We start from the raw sequence: 16,682 nt of genomic DNA on the forward strand, positions 1-16,682 counted from the left end.
AAAAATCTATTTTCCCAACATTGTATGGCTTTTGTGGTGACTCATCACAAATATATTCTTCTTTTTCTGAGAGTGAAATGAATCTGACCTGTTGAAATTGCTCATGAAATATCATGAATACTGTATAGGCATAGATATCAAAGCTTAAAGGTATCATGAAGCATCTGTATACTACATGTAAGCATTATGGATAGAGACTGTACAAGAACAAAGAGTGATTGAAATGTATTGTCAGTGACATGGTAAAAGATGGCAGAATGATGTGATATATCTTGATTAATCTCCATTAATCCCAGAGCGTGTACTGGCCTTGGCTGGGACAAGGATGGCGACACTCTGGCACTCATCTGTGACAAGAGCAGTGTGGTCTTTCTATGGGATGCCAACAGCCACCGGACATCACAGGTGGACAGTGGTTTCAAGGACTCGCTGACCTACCTCTTGTGGTCCAAAACTGGCCCCCAGCTGGCCATAGGCACAGTGAAGGGGAACCTCCTCATCTACAACCACCAAACATCACGGTAAAGAATGCTTCTTTCTTTCTTCCTTTGTCATGCCACCAAAACTTTCCCTTGTCGTCCCTGTCATTTAAAGGGTGGGTGATGGGATCAAGATGGCCTTAAAAATGAAAGGTCCTACGATTCATGTATCATTTCAGATGTTACTTTCTGAAGAAACAGGTATCTCGCCACTAGACTGTACTGTACGAGCTGAAATTTTCGCGTAAAGATATTTGCGTGAATTGCTACTTGGAGGACATTTTCGTGTGTTGTTAATTTCGCGGTTGCGAGGGTCTAACTGAACTTAGTTATTTGCGCGTTGTTATTTTCGCGATTCAAAGGCGATTCAAGAAATTCGCGAAAATAAAACTACTGCGAAAATTTCAGCTCGTACAGTATCCACTGCTATCATAGCATTTGCTCATTGACTATTTGGAGAGTATTTGCCCGAATGAATCAATGTATTCTGCGTAATTTGTTTTGTACAGTTTCAATTCTAGCATGATTTAAAACTCATTAGCTTTCTCTAATACATGTACTTTATAAACAACTAAATCACAGTCATAAACAAAAATTAAGTTTAGCTCTAAAATTTTAATCAGTGAAATTTTATAGCTATATCGAAATTTTTGTGTGATGATGATTAGAAACAAGAGAGCCCCTGTACTGATGAGACTTTGTTGTCATTTATTATGGTATCAGGAAAGTGCCAATCCTTGGTAAGCACACCAAGAAGATTACTTGTGGGGCTTGGAGTGCTCAGAACCTCCTGGCCCTCGGTAGTGAAGACAGGACCATTACTGTCAGCAACCCAGAGGGAGACACAATAGCTACTGTGAGTATTTCGTACATCCTGGACTGTTGTGCATTTTTTATCCAAGAATGTTGTTGCTACATCTTTTCATTGGTTTTATGATCAGTCCACAGAAATGTACCAGTTTTCAATTCATCTTGATGATACATTTCTACCTGTCTATTTAGAAATCACACTTTGCTGAAATTTTTGAGAGTCTGATGCATTTAAAAAAGCAGTTCCTGCAAAACATGGTATTTTCACAGCATGAGATTTGCAAGAATTGGAGCTGATGGCCTTTTTCACAGTAGAAAATTTTAGCGAGTTGCCTCTTACATTAAATGCGTATGGTGTAGACAAGAACTTTCGCATGTATTTTGATTTTGTGAATATTGGCTCTCCTGAAATATGCGAAATTATAATGCATGAGAACATTCCTCATTTTACAGTGTTGGTATTCTACTCCCATGCTTACTGGACATTTGAGAAATGTTTTTCATACATCTTTGCCCTACTTTAAAGGCTAATGCAAGTCTGCTTTATTTGTCATTGTTCATCATGTCCTTTTGTGTTTATGTACAGTTATTTTTGTGTACACTTATTTTCTTATTTCCCTCACTAATGACTATTTGATACGGTTATGTCCTTTTCCTCAGACTGGAGTGAGAATGGACCCATCTGACATACAATTTTCAGAAATGAAGGTAGATGAGAGAACTTCATCAGGAGAATCAACGGTAAGTTACTGTTGCTATTACGTCCTTATTTTTATTTTTTTTATGGTCACCTGTTTAATGCAATTGATACAGACTTTTCTCCTAAGAGAAATCATGTGCTAAAGTCTCTGGGTATAGTGGCCAGCATCCAGCAACAGCCACCTAGTATGCTTCAGTGAACCACTGTTCTATATTCCTTTGTATGTGTAGTTTTTCGTGATTGGTAAAGTAGAAATTTTTGTGTGAGTGATTTTTCGTGTTTGACCGGCAAGGATGAATTTTGTGTGTTTTTGATTTCCTGAAATCAAGATATAAAATGATATAACATTTAAAAAGCAAAACAGTTTGTGTACTTTTATTGTTGCGCTAGTTTCATGCAGCTCAAAATGCGCAAAAATTTCCACTTTTACAGTGAATGCTTGTTTTTTTTTGTTTTTTTTTATTTCTTATACCCCTGGTGGCATTCTGTTGTACATTTATAACATTTTTACCTACAGTAAACTGCAAATTTTCAATTTTGTATGAAGATGCAATGAAAAATGGGTCCCATTTATCAAAATTTTTGCAAGTTACAGCAATTGAAATAATGTATCTATTAAATGAAGGTGTAAAATTGTCCCATCAATTCAGTGCTTGTGTATTTAAGCTCCAATGAAACAGTGGAAAGTGCACCACAAAATGTGTTTGATTGACATTTTTTTTGGCAGATAAGTATCCTTGTTGGGAAGAAGACACTCTTCCTCTACAACCTGGATGACAGAGACAACCCAATAGAGTTGGCCTTCCAACAGCGCTACGGACAAGTGGTGGCTTACAGGTGGTGAGTGTTGTAGAGTATTACGTATGTCTGGAAAGATATACCACACACCTATTTGGCCTGTTGTGATAGTATATACCACCCACCATGAGTGAGCAGTATGGAGTTAGAGTTAGGGTTGGGATATGAAGTGCCTTGAAGGTACCTTGAAAAAAATGGCCTAGATTTTTCCTCCTAAGGTTTTAATCAAGTCTGTGGACCTGCTTATTGTCCTGTGAAGTGTTCAGCATTTTAACAACAGGTGCAGTAGAGTAAACAAACACCTGTCAATCAATAAACAGGCTAACGGAATGCCAAGTAAACAAATAAGTTAATGTAAGTTTCATCCAGCTTATTGTCATGTGACACAATACTGTTTTTTTTTTTTCTCCATTTGCCAGGTCAAACTGCTACTCTTGACAGCTTACAAACAAATGAAAATATTGATTCCATAGTGGCAAAGGTCATGCAACTTTTACAATCTCTGGGGTTCACAGTCAGACATTCAAAGTCTGATGACCTTACACTGAAAAGCCAACTCTGTAGCTTTAAACATGAGAGGGATTCACAGGTACACAAATTAGCAGCTTACAAAGCTCAAGATTTGTAACCCACTAGCAAGCTCAAGATTTTTACATTTTTATTGTGTTGACTCAAAAAAACTCACAAATTAGCCCAATGAGCGGCGCGATGCCAAACCTACGAAATGCTGCTCTTATTTCTGAATTAGCGTGCTAATTTGCCTGGCAGTGACGGTGTAAACAGTTGACCAAATAAGCTCGAGTTTTTATATCCCATCATTAAAAGCACACATCACAATAGTGTGCACTGCACACTGCGGTGAGGCACAAAAACAATAGATTTATCCATCTGCAGTTAGCAAATTATTTCTGTACATATGAACGTTAGCAAAAAAAACCCCCAAAATTCAAGATTTGGAGCACACTCGCTAACCTGCTATTTTGTATGTGTGAATGTGGCTACGGTGTGCACATACTCTTTAGCATTTTGCTAGCCTCACAACATCCCTAGCATTACAACAACAGGTGTAACAAAGTAAATTCATACTAACACCTGTCAATCAATACATGAGCCAGTGGAATGCCAAACAAATAAGAAGTGAGTGTTGGTTTCACCTAGCCTTTGTCAAGTAACACAATATTGATTTTATTTTTGTTCTTTTAGCAGGCAATTGTAATAAAGAGGAAAATATGCCCTTTCCAACCCCTTGACCTAGTTGCATAAAACTATAGTAACTTAACAATCAGTGGTAACTGTCATAGATGTATGTTCCATGGTCAAACACATCCAAGAATTCACTGATGGGTACCACTGAATGTAAAGTTACCATAGTTTTCTGCAATGGGGCCCTGATTTTGAGAGTTTGCAAGAGGATTTATTGATTCCACAATCTTATATGCCAGGCAACTTTTCTGAATCTAGGGAGTTTACTGGAAATTATGTTACACAATGAGATACTTTTTTTTCTGTAGCTTATGACAGGGTCAGCACACTTTTTTGTAGCTTGTAACAGACATGTGTAACTAACATTTCAACAACAGGTGCATTCTAAATTGATACTAGCACCTGCTAATCAACTCAACAGCTAGTGGAATGTTTAACGGAATAATAAAGAGTGAATGACAATAACATTTTGTCTTTTGTCAACAAAATATATTTTGGGCTTCTTTTGTTTTTCATTTGCAAGGCAACAACAGGAGTCAAAAACAAAATTTGATATTGATTCCAAGTTTGAAAAGGTCATGCAACTTTTTTAATCTAGATAGACCCAAACTTTATTTGCCCATTTTGTAAAGATGTTTGCAATTGTTGCCAGTTGCAATAATTACAGTTGCGATGGTAAAATTTGACTAATACCTGCTGTTTGGTCATTCCTGGGCTTGTGCTATAATCACTGCAGTCATGAAAACTTACAGTGATGGCTTACATCATTATTAAGTGGGTGTCTTGAGATACTCCATAAATGGCTTTCTTGTCAGCTAAATAACTGCTTCTAAATTTACAAGGGCATAGCTACTTAATGGTTTTATTTTCTCTATCTGAATGTAAGTTTAGAGTAAAAATAAAATAATTATGTTCCATTTGAAACTTTGTGGAATTTTATATATTGGTCTTCATCTATCACCTGTTGAAAGCCTGCGTTTATGATATGGTTTGTAACAACTCTGCAAAAAAACTCAACATCTAGCAATGCTTCTTGGGTTAACCTTAGGGAATAAATAAGATGCAATAAGTTATTTGCATGCTCATTATCTAGGCTGAGACACTCTTCAGATGTACCATTTTACTTCATTGATGTTTCTATGAAGGTATGGAGACGGCTACATCATGCTGGGTTTTTCCAACGGCTTCTTCATCGTCATCTCGACTCACATGAAGGAGATTGGTCAGGAGCTGTTCCAGGCCAGGAACCACAAGGACTCACTGGCAGCCATCGCCATCTCACACTCTCTCAACAAAGCAGCCTCATGTGGCGACAACAGGTCAGAGTAATAGCCAGCAACATACCATGTCACCTGCTGCCACAAAATCCTTGTTAAAGTCGCCATACACTGATAATATGATTTGGAGCATTTTCTGATTCTTCAGACTTTTAAAGCATTCCTGAGATTCATAATTTGTTCTGTTTTCATTACAGAAAAGTTATCACACAATTGCTTAGAAAGCTAGCAACCTTGTAAACATGCTTTATAGAAAATTGGCTGCAAAGGATAGATGCAGTCGAGGATGTTGGAGTTCAAGCATTTGAGTGCAGTAGGCCAGTTCAAAACATTGCAGTAGCATGCCTCACGAACACCAAAAAGTTCAGAATTTCAGATACTTGTAAACTGTGACATTTAGGTAATATTTTGTTTGAATTTTAAACTTTTGATGTATCAGTAAGTGCAATTTTTTTTTTTAAACTACCAATCACCAATTTTTGCGGTTTTGTAAACTATAGCTTGTGTGACTTAGTTAGGGTAACACAATGGGTCATGATGCTGATATTGACTGCAACCCTTGCTCTGTATTACGGTTTTGGTCACACTTATGAACTTTCTTTCAGTCATGGTCTTTTTAGTTGATTTCAATGCTGACTCTGTTTTAGAAGTTTATCTATAGGTCAAATACTCTTAAAATATTTCCTTATTTTCTAAGGTGCCATGTGTCAGAGGATTTTCATAGAATTATTTTGTAAATGTGTGAAGTATTTTACTAAAAAAACTGCTTTTTAGAATGTGTTCAGGCTTAGCGTTATGAGCATTTTAAGTGGGCTAGGTCTGTGAGGAAAGTGTGTCATCGATAAAGTCTATCACAAGGTGTGTGAAACTTTGTTGCAATATTCAATCTTCCCCTACCACAGCATCAAAATCCATGACCTGTCTGACCTGAAGGAAGTGTATGCCATCATCAACCTGGAAGACGAGACCAAGGGTCTGACGAACCTGGACTGGACGCAGGACGGCCAGCTACTGGCTGTTGGCACACAGAAGGGCAGCGTCCACGTCTACCTGACCAAGCTGCCCATCCTCGGCGACGCCCATGGCACCCGACTGGCCTACCTGACCTCTCTGCTGGAGGTCACGGTAGTGAATCTGATTGAGCAGGTGAGAATGGGGTGCTGCCAGTGGCCCCACCCTCTTCCCCTGTAACACTTATTCTTTCTCCCCCGCCCCCTCCAATAATTTTTTTTTTCTTTTTTCGTGCAAGTGACTTCTTACTCCCATTAGTTGTGTCATGATGAACAACATATCATATCACAATATCAATAATTTTCATATCTGAAATTATGGCATCAAACATCCACTCAGAAAGGCACATATGATACCTTTTTTATTGTGTATGATGGAGTTTATGAAGTGTCTTCTACATCATTTTCTCTCAAAATAGAATATTTATATAATGGTAGTTGAAGATGAATAAAGTTGGAAGAACGAGGCAGTTGATATTATGATGCACTATCCAGCACTATTCATTCTGTGTTTCTGTTGAAATGTATCCTTTTTTTTTTTTTGTTCATTTAATTTGACACACTCACATATATATATATATATTTTTTTTTTGATTGAACAAGATGTATATGAGCACCACATTTTACTGTGATTGTGAGTCATATCATTAACAAAAGTATCTTAGTCAAAACTGAATAAAGACAAGAAGCAAAGGAGTCATTTCAGAGTTCTATGAGAAATTTGCATGCTTTGTTTCAGATTACTCTAGTTCATTAAACATTACATAGTTCTGAAACATTCTAAAAAACAGTATACCTTGTACCAGTCTGATTTATTAAATCTTTGTGGATGGACGTGTGCTAACCCTAAAGGTTTTTAATGTTTTGTGGGGTTTTTTTAGCTTCTGAAGCACATACTATGAATGAATTCTATAATGTTATTTTCAGAGACTAAATAAGATGCTAAAAAAAATGTAAATTAATCTAGTACTGGATGCAATTATTTGTATCTCAATCTGTGTGGTATACTGTGCATCTATTGAGATGAAAGAGACAGTGTCGAATGTAGTAATTTTGAATCCGAGCAAACTGTTGGTCCATTGTGCTGTATACACAGTCCCATATTGAAGTGGGCCATAGGCCAGTTGAAAACCTCACCCTCCCCTTAGCACGTCCATGTTGCCCACTCTGTTTCATCACTCACCATGTCACCCACTAACATGTCTGTCCTTGTGTGGACCATACCACCTTGACTATGTCAGAGACGTGTGGGCCGGATGAAGGCAAGTAGCCCATCTTCGTGGCGTAATCTTCTCAAGCTGCCCTTGTCTCTGTTGTAATGCTCGCCATGATAGACTAGTAGATCTCGCTGTTTTACTCTTTTTTTGTCATTCTTGAGTCAGCTGCTGCCTCGTCCTGGCCCTTGATGGTGTCTTTCTCATGTTTCTTCTCATCTTCTTTCATTTCTGCGTCACTTTCTTCTTGAAGGGGGAAAAATGTATTCATTATGACAGATGCCTCACTTTGATATCAGCAAGGACTTCGGATCCTTTCTATCACACAGTTTTAATTACTGTAGAAGTTTGATTACCTACTTGAGTCTGTTGGATGTTTTACTATCATTACTTTCTTTTTCATGTGTATCTTATTTTTATTTTGGTCTGCATTTATCCTGGTCCATTAAACATTTTTTTTTTTTGCTTTTTTCTACCAGAGATATATTGTATGTTTTTATGTGAATGTGTTTTCTCTATCACCCCTGAAAATACACAGATTACAATTATTGCACAGTAAAATAGGTTACTGTTCAAATAAGTGATTAAGAAATCAGCATTACCATTGCTGTGGCAGTGGTATAGATATTTGAGCTACACTGTACACATTGCATTTAAGGGTTACATTGCTTTGCTTTTCACTCTCAACAAGTTTTAGCCTGTTTATTCTTCATATGTGATAAACCTTTACTCAGTTTACCCATTCTTACCAAATCTGCCTTCTAATTAAAAAAAGTTGTCTTCATGAAATCACAATCATATGTACTTGTGTGTCTGTTTGTCAGCTTTTGTGATTAATTGTCTTCGAAATTTTACTTTTGATATGTCTTAAATTAAAAAATGTGTTTAAGCATCCAGGAATATAGGTAGAACCTTCTCAGCTCCTTTTCATGTTGATTAATGATATTATTTGATATTATTTTGTAGTTGCATGCATTTTCAGTCATTGAGTATAAGAGACTATGGGTTATGTAACTTCTATCTCAGATATTCTGCATTTCATGCCAGGTATTAATTATCTGATATTCTCACTCTTAGTGCTTCTGCATTCTTTATATTTGCTTGCAAGTAAAATGCATCATTTTTTTTTTCTTTTCCTTTGCATCACAAACTTGACTCTTACAATACAAATGCATTTCAGGTTCTATCTGTGAAGGATTATCTAGTGCATGCTGTATTCACCATATTTTATGATAGCATAACTTAGAATTTTTATGCATATAAGAGGTGCATAAGCATTTGAATTTCGGTCACTTAATATACTAAAACAGTTCTGGATAAGCATACAATATTGAATTTATAGCCTTGTAACAACATAAACTTGAAAAATAAATGAGATTCATTAAATTCTGTTTAGGTCATTTTTTTATTTCAAGTCAGCTTATTACCCTGTACTGGAAAATCTGTAATAGCAATCTTTGTCTATTTGGCATTCGATGGTAAGTCGACATATGTAAGAGGTGGTAATGGACACAGGATTGTACCAATTTTTTGTTCGGAGGTACTGGTATATGCAGAGGAGAAATTGTAAGGAGTTACCATCACACTTGCCTATGGCACACCTCATAACTGTTTCCGTGGTTACATTTTATAATCACAGTTTTCATGATTGACATCAGAATAGCCACAGGTGAAAAGTATCTGATGAAATATTTCATGTGGAATTAACCTGTTTGAATTTCTAATTTTTGAGGAGAACATACATGTTTTTCTAAAGTGTTATCTTCCCAATCAAGTGAATTCTCAACTGGAGCTAGAACAAAATCTCTTTTGTATTATCCTGATTGAAATACTAAAGTCATTTACTTACAAAGAACTTTTCTTTTTGCCTCAGGAACCAGCTATTCCCATCGGTATCGAGGTGGAACCCACGTTTGTTGCCCTCGGACCCTACCATCTGGCTGCCGGCATGAATAACCGGGCGTGGTTTTATGTGCTCAGCGACAAGGGTAGGTATCTGACACACTCTTTTACAGATTTTATTATCCACATTTCAGTCTTCTCCAAACTTCTTTGGAATTTCAATTATCATCAAAGAATATTACCAGTGTGTTTTTCTTTGCACCACTTTTTGTGTACTTCAAATCAGATATTTGCTCAGCTCTTTTAAGGTGACTGATGAAAACAATACGAACAAAAACAACCATTTGTTTTAAATCTAAAAAAAACAAACCATGAATCATCTATTTGACTGATGCTATTACTGTAAACTTGAAGTGGATATTTTCATGCGACTGATTTTTCATGCTCAACTGGGTATGAAGAGTTTTTAATTCCGTGGAATCAGGACATCAATTATTGGAACATATGGCAAGCAAAAATATTCGCATGCTTTTATTTTAACACCTCAAATTTCAAGACCGTGAAAATTTCCACTTTTACAGTAAATATATCTAAGAGGAGTGGTGCATTTAGTGTACTATGCACTTTTCCTAAGGTGTGTTCAACAGACATTAATCTTAGCTCTGAGATCATGATCGGAGGTGAACACATCTAAAGGAAAGTGTACCCCAAGTTATTTGTGAGGTATTCTTAGATGAAGCAAATATGGGTCTTGTAACAGTACTCTAACATAGAACAGTGTTTGAACACAATCACAAATATTATTTGCAAATATATATGTGGTGAGTGGAATATTTCTCACAGACTTACCTTATGTATATGCAGATTATTACAGTTTACAGAGCCCGCAGAAAGGATGGTGTAAGTTCGTAACACGTCACTTTATTATTACACTATGTACAGTCATTTCATATAAAAAGCAATATCAACATCACTCCTGCTTTAACCAATTTCTGCCCCACCCCTTCTATTTCCAGTTCCCATCCCCTAATGTATACTAACTGCATTAAACATTATGCAGTTATAGTTATTCTTCTCAGAGTAAACTAGATTTCAATCTTTAAGGTGCTTTTTACATGAATGCTACATACATGTATGCTCAAATGTATGCCTTCTCTTGTCTGTATGTACTTTTGCAAATATATTCCTCATTTCATGCCGATGTTTATGTCTTCACCTGTATACTGCGTACACCGTGCTCATTGCAATTTATGTTTATTAATTGAGTCATAATCAGAGTTCTACAATTAATTGTTTTCAAACAGTGAAGATTTGTAGCTTCTAAAAATGTATCATTTATCAGCATTTGCAGCAAGGAAAAGGTATTCCTTGAAGTTGTTGGTGTCTTTTTGTAACCAAAGCAATAAAAACTCATTGCCATTAGTCTAGACAACTGGTATATTTGATACTACAACATTATGAGCTCACCTGTTGAAACAAAGCAAAAGGGAAAATAAAACCTGATTAAAAGAAAAGAAAAAAAAAATAGATTGGAGAGAGATAAGCACAAAACTGAGCATTGATTTTAACATCAGTGGGTCAATTCTTGTTGGAAGCTACTTACAAGGCATTTTTTTTTTTCAGCACAGTTACTGCTTGTGTATGAAATATCAGCTTATTACAAAGTACTTAAAAAGAATGATGACATCCCTGATCAAGCATGACAGAAAAGCAACCGGACCTCCGCACTGAGGATACCAGATATCAGCATGTTTCTTAAGGTTGTCCATCCATCTATTCATTCATCAAGCTGCAATGCTTCAAGTGTTCTCAAGCAAATTTCATCAAAAGGCTTAGAAAAATGAAGTATAGTAGAGAAAGTCACAGTCCAAATTATGGACAATTCAGGGTTTTTCTCTAGATTCAGAAGCAATACAAACAAGTTATATTGCATTGTCCTATTATCTATAGGGGTCGTGAAAGCAACGTTATTTAAAAGGTGTATCCCCAATGGGGACCTTAAGGCACGGCTGCTGTGAGCCAAAATGCTGGAAATTTCAGCCGTCATCTCTCTAAGAGATATAGAAAATCAAATATTTAACAGAGTTGTGTTTTTCATTACTTATTACCATATCCACAGCTGATATCGACTTTCATTTTTCATTTCTTTTACCCCCTCAAAGATAACTCAAATACATTTCCAGTATTTCATGTGGTCTCCATGACCCAAGTTTGTGAGTAGAAAACCATACAAAGCCTGAAAGTTTGTGAGCACATACACACATACACACACACAAGCATTTGTATGGAAGTTGATTTGTACATGTTTTGTTTGTTCACTTAGGGTGATTGTGCTACAGTGTGTTCACACTGGGAATGGGTTAATGTCATTTGACAGTGGTTGTGACAAGTTTTCTGGGCTTTGTGCATAGCTTATTCAAATAAACATTCTTGTGTTCATTTGATGAAAGGTAGCAGCCTGTCTCACTGAACCTTCTCTATTTCTATTAAAGTTTAGCTGAATTGGCACAAGAAATTTCAGTGATTTCATAAGTTTGTGGGTTTTTGTTTTTTTGTGTTTTTTTTTTTGGTTTTTGTTTTTGCTCATTTAATTGGGGGAGGGGAGGGGGAAATTAGTTGTAAAAGTTATCTTTCAGTGCCTTCAGGCCCCCTTGAGTGCCAGATACAATAATGTTTGGGGTTGTTGTACACTACATCCCCAGGTTTCATCATCAAAATGTCAGGAAAATAATTGTGTTTTTTTTCCCCCCTGATTTTTTAAATTTATGTGAAGTGAACTGACTAAGTAGATTTAAATGTCATGAGATCTGTTCGTCCTCTTTGCCATGAACTATTTTCATTATAGTCACCCCATCCTTTTGATGAGTGGCAAATTGGCAACTATTTACGTATATTGAATGTATGTGATTATGACTCCGTACATATCTACTCTTTGGGTATATGGTCTGTCTTTGCACCTTTTATGGCCTCTCAATTACATGGTACAGGCATTTTTTATTTTTCAGTGAATTGCATTCAAGGGATTTGTTATTGTTGTTCCACAAGCAATTCTGATGACGTTATCAAGAATTTTGTTTAAATGTGTTTGTGTGTGTGTGTGACCTCCAAAGTAGCAGTCCTTTTAGGAAAGTGAAATTTTCTTTTTGGAATACGATAAACTTGTGTCTGGTTTGGTATGTTGTTGATTTCAAATCAGGTGTAACATGTTGAGCAGGTAGTCGTATTTTGGTGTGTTCAAGTTGATCCATGATTTTTGTTGGGCCAAAATGTGTGATGTTCCTCGGAAGGTGCTGGTTAGATTTGTGGCAGGATTTTACTTTTGAATGCTTAATGCTCAAACTATTGTAAAATGTAGTGAGGGTATAAAATGTTACCAATGTTACCTGAAAGATTTCAAAGACATTTGTTTGTTGAAAATAGATGTGTTGTCCATGTTAAGATATTCCATCACCATTCTGGGATGTGTTGTAAATCATAGCCATCCTCATGCAGACCTGCCATACGTCATGCCCTAGCGACCCAACTCATGCTCATTTTCTCATGCCTCCCAAGAGTTTGGCTAGAGGATACCGAAACATGGCTATTTCTTACAAATTACAGCCGCTACTTAAAAAATAGATAATCCAGAGGTCTCTAAAAATTGTGTCATCTCAGTCATATCAGTTAAAGTCATTGTACTAATCAAGACTCATTCACCCTTGAAGAAAATTTGGGGAAAATGCTCAAAACGATGTCTTTTAGATCTGTCTTCCTTATCACAGGCATGAAAATTATACAAGTCAAATTGCATTATAGGTGTGCACCAAATTGCACAATTACTAATCCCAAAATGAAAAGCTCCTACCATTGGAGGGGGACACTCTTACAGCTACGCACTCCCAGCCAGTTGAGAAACCTGGCATCTCTGCTCATGCATGGCTTGCCATGCAATCCGTCATTGGGTAGATTGAAAACATATGACCTGGGTCCCGTTTCATAAAACTTGTTATCAATGACAACTGCCACATTTCTGTGACAAATTTGCTCTTGCCAATCAGATTCAAGGATTTCAGTAGCTTATAAGAACTATGACAACTTGTCACTGATAACAAGTTTTATGAAACGGGGCCCTGGTTCCCATCCTAGAGAAGGTGGAAGTACTATTAAAACTTGCAATTAATTCTTTGTGTGCTTTTAGTGCTGATTGGCACTAAATAAAAAAAATAAAATAAAAATAAAAAAAATTATAGAGTTGTACACACTGTCCAAAGTCCCTCGCACAGAAAGAGTTAAGTAACAACTACCATGGCAACTTTAAAAAGTTGTGATAGTTTATTAGCAGTTGTTATGGCTACTGGTATTGCAAGTTGTTATTGTTGTTTTTTAATATAAAGACGTGACCCCGCAATACAACTCTACCACTGGTGATAAATATCCATCGTATATAGCACATCATCAACACCTTATCCGTGGTCAGTAGCAGGGAGGTGGAAAGAGTCTCCAACCACCTTCCTGGTCATTAAAAAGACATTTGAGTCACTTGATCCTCAGCTTCTGTATCATGCTCATTACATTGGTAGGCTTGTTTAAACACCTTTATTGTAGCTCTATTTTCATTTTCAGTTTGATGTAAGGCAAGCCATCATTCCACATATTATGTAAATGATTTCACAGGAAGGGACATCTGTCTTTTGTCCATTTTATATGAGCCTCTGATTTCCTTTCCACCAGCTTTTCAAAGAAATTTTAGCCATTTTTGCAAAACTTGTTCTCAACTTGAAGGCTAACATTTCACAATGAAGTAATGCATTGATCTCTTCAGATATCAAATTTGTAACCAGTACAGTCTGTGCATTAACCATTTTTCATTTTGCTCATACCGTTATTTGTCTCCATGAGCAGTCACTTCATTAATATTCAAAACAAACTTTTTTCCCCTTTAAACTTGTTTTTGTATCTGTATGATATCATGTTTCCATGAATTTCACAAATTTTACATCATTTGCATTAAATCATAAGAGGTCTTAAACAAACAAACAAACCAAAAAGCAAAGAAGTTTCATTTGAATCTCAACTGAGAATGTATGTCTGAAATATACTGCAGATTTAAATTCATGTTTCCAAAGCTGCAATCATTATATTAAAGGGATTATAATCACTTCAAGTTTCTCATAGGCTTGTAGAAGACTTTCACATTCTCATCACAGAACTGTGAGGATAGGTTTATCTAAACTTAGGCACTAGTGGTTCTGGTGCCTGTCTTTGAGTGCAGTTAAGTGGAAAGTTTATAGTAATTTAACTTGACTGGGGACAATGAATTTAGTCAATTGCATAGCCATCTCCCCCCCCCCCCCCTTTCTCTCTCTCTCTCACACAAACACACACAAAAATGAGTACGTAGTAGTTGATGGAAACTTGACTTCTTGGGGTTTCATGTGATTGGATCAACTACTTCTTTGTATTGTACTGATCACTTTAATATTAGACCATGCTAACCTCTGTTAAATGTGTCCAAGACATCCAAATCAAAATATATTTATCATATATCATTTACTATGCGAAATGACATCTATTATAACAAGTTCATAATGACTTTCCACCTTTGTTTTAAGCAAAGGAGGATGGGATTCAAATGTCTGATATGTATGCCGTAAGTTTGATCAGTACAGATGTTTATTTGCTCCTAAACCCAACCGATGTTATAAAAACACAGCAATCAAGGCTTCATATTTAGAGATTAGAGAAATGTTTTTATGTTGCTGTGCATTGAATTGCTTCTTCTCAAAGAAAATATAGAACTCTCTTGTGTGGTAAGTATTTTCTGAAGGGGTCTCCAGTTTTATGATCACCAGTTTAAAAGATATAAATGGTGACTTTGAATTATCTTTAAATTCATAACATATCCATCAATCTTTGTCTTTGTGTTCATATGATGACTTCATCATAACTGATCATCGTCTCCCCAGTGTCGTTTGTAAGTGATATTCATCATACTTTGTGGTGATCATCTCTTTCCGTTCCTCTGCCTCTCCTAGGGCCTGAAAAGCTGAAGGACAGAGAATACCTGGGAACTATCCAGAGCATGTGTCTGAATGCAGATTATGCCGCCGTGGCCTTTGAGAATAAGGTCCAGCTACACCTGGTGAGAAATTATGGACCAAATCAAGCTTGTTTTCAAATGTTCCTAATATTTCATATCTGTAATGTACATGAAGTCAAATTTGTGCTAGGAATGATGTGTATACCGATAATGACTTTCATTTTCTTTTGTGAAAATACCTAAAGTTCCTACAATGAAAGTGGTCTTATTTCAGGAAAACAACAACAACAACTTTTTATGGGTATCCTAGCCTAGGAATTAATGGTGTATTGATATTTGCAGAATGAGTGTGTGTGATGCAGAGGAAACATGTTCTCTTCTTTTTTGTAATTCTTTTATGACCAATTTTCCTGTATTGCAAAATCATAATATGGATTCCCTCATTAACATAATCATTGTAAAAACCTACATGATGAATTGCTGTTTCAAACTGAAAAGAAGAAGCATTAATGAGTAGGTTAACAAGGAAAACATAATTTCAAGTAGATAGTAGTGTGACAGTTCTTTTTATTTGTCTGTTTCCTTTTCTTTTTACAGATTCAGGTAATATTATGCTTCTTGTATTGCCAGCCAGTGATGTGTCATGCAGTTGTTTAGATTGTAGACAGTTTAATGAGAATGGAAATCAATGAATCAACAGAAAGTGTGTGATTAGTGTTGCTGCTTCATTGAGTCTTTTGATTATTAATATGAATGTGCTATGCTCCCCTGGTCCCTTGTAATGACAAAATTTCTCCTGTTTTTGTGTGGGGTGGGGGGGGGGGGCTACAATACAAGGCTACTAGATGTAACATCTGCATTGTACTAGAAAATGCTGTGGAAATAATTCCTCAGGTTTTACTATTTTCATCTTTGTATTCGTTTCTTCTGAAATTAATTTTCTATTTTACCATGGGACCATAAAAAACTAATTAGATAAAGTATTCATCTGATTCCTTTGAGATGAAATACTTCATGCAGCGGTGCTAATGGTTCTCAATACTGACCATTTTTATAACAGTCATGTGGTGTGGTGTATTCTTCTGTAATAAGTACCCTGTTAACATTCAAATTACATTAAAGTAGACATTTGTGTAGCTAGGGGAGCTTTGGGTGATAGGACTGTACAATACTGCAGAAATAGACCTCCCATTCTTCGCATGTCTGTGTTTAAAAACAAAATCAACAAAGCATCAAGCCATTAGATACACGGACAACACCTTCTATGTATTATCAACAGTTTATCAATAGTTATCAATAGTTTATCATTTGGTGTTTAGATAACATGTGT

At 36.2% G+C, this 16,682-nt stretch overlaps 1 protein-coding gene across 1 annotated transcript in view; it reads left to right on the top strand.

The window, feature by feature from the left end:
* LOC140234583 (WD repeat-containing protein 19-like) overlaps window positions 1-16,682 on the top strand; it is a 37,732-nt gene that overhangs the window by 3,141 nt on the left and 17,909 nt on the right. Inside the window, exons 3-10 of the mRNA XM_072314604.1 lie at window positions 297-521; window positions 1,203-1,335; window positions 1,950-2,030; window positions 2,717-2,829; window positions 5,136-5,309; window positions 6,170-6,413; window positions 9,365-9,479; window positions 15,348-15,454. Of these exons, the coding sequence (XP_072170705.1) occupies window positions 297-521; window positions 1,203-1,335; window positions 1,950-2,030; window positions 2,717-2,829; window positions 5,136-5,309; window positions 6,170-6,413; window positions 9,365-9,479; window positions 15,348-15,454 (1,192 nt within the window). The remainder of the gene's footprint in view (window positions 1-296; window positions 522-1,202; window positions 1,336-1,949; window positions 2,031-2,716; window positions 2,830-5,135; window positions 5,310-6,169; window positions 6,414-9,364; window positions 9,480-15,347; window positions 15,455-16,682) is intronic.

The sequence above is a fragment of the Diadema setosum genome, chromosome 11 (assembly GCF_964275005.1).
Source record: "Diadema setosum chromosome 11, eeDiaSeto1, whole genome shotgun sequence".
Classification (NCBI taxonomy): Eukaryota; Metazoa; Echinodermata; class Echinoidea; order Diadematoida; family Diadematidae; genus Diadema; species Diadema setosum.